Raw genomic sequence first — 6,807 nt, 5'->3', positions numbered from 1 at the left:
AAAAAAAAAAAAAAAAAAAAAAAAAAAAAGGGCGGGAGGGCCATGTTGCCCTGCTGCAAGCAGCAGCCGGAAAGGGGTCTCATTGCACAAACTGAGTACAACATGAGCATCCAAACAATTAAGTACAGAGATGAATAAAAACCAATGAGGGATTCACGAATATGTACGAATAATAGGGGCAAAAGGAAGGCTCTTAAAATAACATGTCCAGCGCCAAATAGTAAAGGTGGAGAGTGCGGGATTTAGGAAAATCATTCTGTAGCCATCATGGTATGCATTCGATCAGGAATCATTAATGGATACTGTATCTAGAGGGGTATCTTGGTGAGGAGCAGGATATTTGCCGGGCCTTAAAAACTGTCTCCTCACAAAACCGTTAGACAGTAGAGACAATGTGCAGCATCTTGAACAAGTGGCTGAATTGAACATCACCAATGAGGGGACGGTGTGCCTCCAGAGAGGATCTTCGGAGGACGCAGCATCGTGTATCCAGAGTTCCATATTGGATATAAATTATGCCTCAATATACTTTATTTGAAAATGTACAAAGGGTAAAAGTCCATGGTTTGAAAAAGCTCTGTATTAAAGACAAAAGGAATAGCTTCTTGAGCTGTCTTGAGGGACTGCTGTGTCATGGAAAAAAAGCACACTACCTAGTAAGGTTGGTTTACTCCAGCCAGAATGGACAGAAGCCACAGATTTAAAAAAAAAAAAAAAAAAAAAATCAGTCCCCCATTCTGAAGCACATTATGGTACCAAAAAATGAAGCATTTTTACATTAACATCTATTTTGTAGTGAACACAATATTCACATAAAGGGCTAAAACATAAAAACTCAAATCTTGCCTCCAAGGACCCCTTCATATCATCCCAGAGCCTCAGAACACCACCTACTGTCCTCAAGTTTCTCTCAGTGGATGGGAAGAAGTTTGTGTGTCTCCTACACGAGCCCACACGTGGACGGCCATCAGCACCCTAACCTCCCCATTTCTTAAGGGCCTACTCAGATGAGCCCTCCAGAGGATTCCCCTTCATGCACTGCCTGTACCACCTTTTATTCTCCAGTAAGCACTTATGACCATCCTCCTCATAACAGTTACTTTTTATGAACAAACACCTCCAATTTAGCACTTCACTTACAAATGATCGGATACTGAGCAGTGCCTGGCACTTGGGAGAATGTCGGACTGAAGCAAGTGAAGAGTAAAGGAACATGGGCATACTTAACCATTTCACTCCTTTTCCTCTTCAGAGCCAGAAAATTGTCACTTTCTATGAAGAAAACCACCCTATGCTTTTTTTTTTTTTTTTTTAAGATCTTATTTATGTGACAGAGAAACAACGAGAGAGGGAATACAAGCAGGGGGAGAGGGAGAAGCAGACGCCCTGTTGAGCAGGGAGCCTGATGCAGGGCTCGATCCCAGGACCCTGGGATCATGACCTGAGCCGAAGGCAGACGTTTAACGACTGAGCCACCCAGGTGCCCTGCTAGGCTACTTTCTCTAATAGACTTCCAGCCTAGAACATAGTTAGTCTCCAGATGAGCTTTTGTTATAACCAATGCAATAAGATTTTAGGGGACTCAGATTTTCACCTATTTTGGTGTAAGTAGGGAGACTGAAATTAGCTTACAGCTCAGAAAATATGGGAAACTGAAAGCAAAACATTACTGTTAGAGCACTACCAGGACATTTTAGACAAACTACTAGGCAATCTGCAACTGATCAACTAAAATAAAAAGTAACACCTTATTGGTGGCTAAAAATGCCCAAAAATGGAGTGAAGATAGCGGACACTTATCACTACCCGACACACCAAGAGAAGCTAGTCCGTGGCAAAAAAAAAAAAAAAAAAAAAAAAAAAAAAAGACAGCTAGGGTTTGAACCCAGGCAGTCTGGCCTCAGAGCTTACATTTTTAATCCCTATGCCAGCAAAGTTAAATACAATTCCCCAGTGTACATTCCTTCCAGACAGTTCCGACATGAGATCTGCATCCAAAATTAAGCCAGCAGGTTCTGGAAACACTTGATCTATTAACACTTCATTCACTAAGCCTCATTTAATATTAAAAATAAAAGATCCCATTTCTCCCCCCACCCCATTTAATTGCTTTTGTCCACTTTCTACCTGCACTGAAGAGTACTCATCAGGGTTCTTTGCAGAACTACTTTCGGTCCTACTTTTATCTGAGGAACCGATAAGGAATGTCTTTCTACTGAATTCAATCATCTTCTCTATTCCCATCTCCTTTAGCTGAAAGCATCACATTGACCTCTTGCAATTACTAACCCAAACCAGATAGCAGCTTTTATCCTTCCCTGTGGACACTGACCTATGCTTTTATTAAGTGTAAACAGGATACTGCTCTACCGAATGCACTTCAGAAACCTCCTCAAATCATTTTGTTGCCAAAGCATGCTTCCTTGTGAAAGGGTTGGTGGCTTTTCGGGTCATTCCACACTCCACACAGGATGCTCAACTCCCATTCACAAAGTGGGGTTTTCACCTGAGGCATCTGAGCAGTGGATTATTTAATTCACCCATTGTAGAGACTCGGGTGAATTCCGCACTCAAACTGAACAACGTGGGACAAAACAGGATACACTGCGTCCTGATTCCTTTATCTTTGAAGTCACTGCCTCCCGCTTTATCTTGGGGAGAAATGGAAGTGTGCCCTGCTCTGAGAGAAAGAAACCCACAGTTCTTAAGTCTTTCCTTGGGGTTCCTGACAGATGTATGTGGCTTGGCAACTGTTTCTAGTGGTTTTTAATTAACTAGCACGGAGCCAGTATGCTAGTCACAGCTGGGCACAATGAAAATGGGGATCTTGGGAGACGAGGCGGTGCCTGGAGGATGCAGGAAGAGGGTTGGGGCAAAGGCCTGGGGGAGGCAAAGAGATACTCTAGTCACCAGTATTAAGCCTGACCTCCAGGGCTAACAACTTATATTTCTCCCCTACTTAGAGTGTAAATGCAAGCATCTTACTCCAAAACAACAGGTGTGTTCACCAGCGTGGGAGGGCTCAGTGTACAACCGGCATTTGTCAAGTTCCTGGTGTATTCCAGACACCGTACTTCATACACAGGCACAAATCATCATACTTCACCATGAAAGAAGGGACAGACTTCCCTCGAAAAGACAAAAGTATGCCACCAAAGCCAGGCCCGCCCCTATCATTTGTGGGGCCTGGGGCAAGAGGACAAATGGAGGCCCACCGTAATTACTTGAAGGAGGTCATCAAGCCAGCCAAGTGTCACATAATCCTCCTCCCTTGACCAATGTAGCTTTCTAACAACCTGGAAGGCCAGGTACAATTTGGAGTTCTCAGACCCCTGGGGGCGGGGGGAGGTTCTGGGCCCGACACAGGTTGTTTCAACAACCCTGCTTGATGGACACAATCTCTTCCCTCCCCCACCCAGACTCCCGCTCTCCCCAGGAAGGCCTCAGGGGCACACCTGTAGACCTTCAGCCCGCATTTCCAAGCTCTTCCAACAGCCAAGCACAGCTGCCCTTCGGCCACTCCTCAGAGAGGAGGTCTGCTCCCCTCCCCACTCGCAGAGGCCGTGGAAGCAGGCTTAGGGGCCTTCCGGCAGGGAATCCCATGGGAGTCTGGGGGTGGGGGTGGGGGTGGGACAGCGTGTATTCTGGGTGGGCAGCCCACCCCACCTGCAGACACCTAGCCCAGTGGTGAGGAGCACAGCCTGGTGAAGGCCAGAAACCCCCACGTACACCTTCTAAACCCTGGGGAAATGAACGCAAAAGGGCTCCTTTGCCCAGGCCTGAAGCCAATACTGACTAAAAGCTTTCTCCATTTTATCCTAACTAGATCAACTTTTCTTTCCTTGAAGCTTTCTGGGAGGGTGACTCCTTATATTCAAGATTAATAAACTGGTATAAGAGGATTCTTGTCTGGAAGGGATCAAAGAGTTGAAACGCTTCCGACTATCTGGGAAGATCTAACAGCTAATATCCTGGTCTGGACGGAAAGGTAAATATCCCTCAAACAGCAAATGGATTGAACAGGCTTCTAGAAAGTCAGGAAAGGTGGGATCCTTGCCCTAGGGCATAAGTTGGGGAAACTTACCATTTTCGGTTTTGCAAAATTAAAAGCCACATGAGTAGCTAGTCAACGCAGCTGGGGCAGCCAAGTCCGAGCACTAGGAAGGAGCACACGCTGAGCGGAGCGAAGTAGGGGAGGTTTGGGCCTGCTCCAAACACAAAGGCCTGGCCAAAGGGGGTCACCAAAGGGAGGCGATTGGGGTCACAGTGGGGTGAGGGGCTAGGGCTTGGACGTCAGCCCTAGTACTGACCAGGTATCTGCTTTGTCTTTTCTCAAAGCAAGTTCACCCATTTTCTGGACCTCCCTTTTTAATTCTCCAAGATGAGGAGGCTACTACCTTTCTACGTTATGGCCCAGCGATGCCGTCACAACCGAGCCCAGTCCACACTCGGCTGAGTAACCGTACTTCTTTAAAACTAGGAGCACGGCGGCCAGAACTAGAGCTGCACCCAGAGATGTTCATCAGGCAGCTCCCCACCACCTACCCCAACATCCAAGGCGGGGCTCTGAAGAAGCTAGGGGCAGAAGGATGGGGTGAGGGAGGTTTTAGGGAGAGGGGGCAAACAAAGACATTGATCCAATGCTACATCTCAGCCTGTTTTTGGGTGGGGAAGGCGTGCCTTCCGGCAGTCACCCAACTGGAGGGTGCAGAGGACAGGTGCGTAAGGCCCCCAAGCTGCCGGCCTCCGAGCCCCCCCCTCCCCGAAAGGAAGGAGCCGCGCTACACCCCGCGGGCTCCAGGCCTGGAGAGGATCAGAGCGAGGAAAGCGGCGGGGGGCGCGGAAAACGCCGGACGGGCCGCGTTCGTGGAGGCGCAGGTACTCACCCAGCAGCAGCAGTTTGAACTCGCGGCGCGCGTCCTTCTTGTCCCGCCGAAGCTGCCGCTCGATCTCGGCGCTGATGCGCTGCGACTCCTTCTCCTCCGCCGACAAGCAGCAGCAGCCGGCCATGGTGCTCGCTGCACCCGACGGCGCGACGCGGTCCCGGGCCCTCCGCCGATCTGCCACAGGCACCCGCGTTCGGAAAGAAAAAGACAAGGCCGCCTTGACTTTTGGAGTAAGAAACCTGGCCGCCTGAGGCTCAGTCCCGTCCTCGAAGATGGATTCGAAGGCGGGGGCGAATTCAGAGCCCTAGGAAGAGTCCAGTGCCCTGCAGATCCTCCGGCTCATCAGTCCCACAGTCGGTCCTGGGGAGGAGGAGGGCCAGCCGAGAGGATGGGAGCGCTGCCGGCACCCGGAAGATGCGCACGCCCCTTAGCAGAGGAGCCAGACACCCAGTCGCTGGGCTCAGACCGCGCGCAAAAAGTTGGGGGCGTCGGTGCCCGGGCGGGGGGCGGGGAAAGAGCGGGATCTCCCGGTCCTGGTGGTGTCCCAGGCAGGCGGCAGGCACGGCGTTGGTTGGAGGCAGAGGGCCTAGCTTGTCCTTGCCTGGGAAGTTCCGAAAGTGACCGCAGATTAAGACAGAGCGTAAGGGTTCCAGCTGGCGCTAATGGCTCTAAGTGGCAGAAGGAGGCGGAGCGTCTCGGACCTGTAACCCTGGCGTCTGCCCCGGTTGGCCTTCGGGGCGCGCCAAACTGAGGGTGCCTGGGAACAAAAGGGACCAGCAAGGAGCTGGGGCGCGGATCCCGGGGGCCTGGAGCTCCTGGGAGCAGCGCCCCCCCCCCGCCCCCACGTGCCTTCCTGGCTGTGAAGTCCTTGCACCCGAAGGGCCGCCTGCCGAGGTGGCGGTGACCAGCGCGCTCTGGTCGCCGGGCCCTGCTTCCTGCCCAAATAGGGTTCAGACAGGTGAGTGAGTTTCGCCAGCTTCAGCTTCAAGGACTCCCAGCTGCAGGAAGAGTGCAACGGAGCCCAGCGTCCGCCGCGGGACGCCTAGCACCAGGGGCAACGTGGAGCTCTCCACCCCCACCGAAGTTGAAGGCTTGCACACCAGCCACACGAACACACACCCTGGGTTTTCTGGACGGGCTCCTTCCGCTTCCCGGGCGCCTCAGCCCAGCCCAGCCCAGCTCAGGTTCGGCCTAAGAGCTTGGCCAGCTGGGCAGCCTGCCTGCAAGGTGCGGCTGGACCTGACCCCGCGGGCAGATGCCACGGGGTTCCATTAAATAGGTGAACGCCAGAGCGGAGAGTGCATATCCTCCCGGCCCCTTCCTCCGGCACCTGGTGAGGAAGGCTGGGGATGGCGGAAATGGAAAACGGCTGGCTACTTTGCATTTTATGAGGGGAAAGACGACTGCTCTGTAGAAAAGGCTGACACGTTTGCCCAGCACCTGACGGCCGCTGCCTTGCGGAGGTGTGTCCGCACCGCTGCCTTGACCCCGCCCCTGGAACGTCGGGGGCCTGTTTGAGCTGCGTAATAAAAACTTAAAAAATTAAAAAGCACCTCTTTATGCTCAAATGCTACCATAGAATACATATTACAACATCTGATTTTTCTCTTGAGTGGAGATGGGTTTTGAATCAGAGCGCCGAGGGCCCACGGGAAAAGCAGAAAGAGGAAGGTGGAGGCAGAGGATCCCGTCGTCCACAGCAATGAATGTTTTTGCCTTCTCTTCAAGTTACTGTGTGCCGCGTAGACACTTCATGGCGTTAGGCAATTAGCTAATGCCTCCTCTCTTACGAGCAGGCGTTAAGTGCCTTTCATAGGAGTGGCATATATTTCATCAGTTCAAACTGAGGAGCATGAGTGGAAAGAGTGGTATTTGTCATTATATAAGAAACTTGGCATTGTGATGGTCTCCAGCTTCAAGG

At 51.3% G+C, this 6,807-nt stretch overlaps 1 protein-coding gene across 1 annotated transcript in view; it reads right to left on the bottom strand.

Annotated features, from left to right (window-relative positions):
- The window catches only part of GNA14 (G protein subunit alpha 14), a 183,070-nt gene extending 176,601 nt beyond the window's left edge, over positions 1-6,469 (bottom strand). The window contains exon 1 of the mRNA XM_025891616.2: positions 4,887-6,469. Within this exon, the coding sequence (XP_025747401.1) occupies positions 4,887-5,010 (124 nt within the window). The 5' untranslated portion in view covers positions 5,011-6,469. The remainder of the gene's footprint in view (positions 1-4,886) is intronic.
- Positions 6,470-6,807: the final 338 nt, after the last annotated feature.

Source organism: Callorhinus ursinus, unplaced genomic scaffold, assembly GCF_003265705.2.
Source record: "Callorhinus ursinus isolate GAN/ISIS: 27379988/994484 unplaced genomic scaffold, GSC_fseal_2.0 scaffold28, whole genome shotgun sequence".
Lineage (NCBI taxonomy): Eukaryota > Metazoa > Chordata > Mammalia > Carnivora > Otariidae > Callorhinus > Callorhinus ursinus.
The sequence above is the reverse complement of the archived record's forward strand: the minus strand, read 5'-3'. Positions and strand labels throughout refer to the sequence as shown.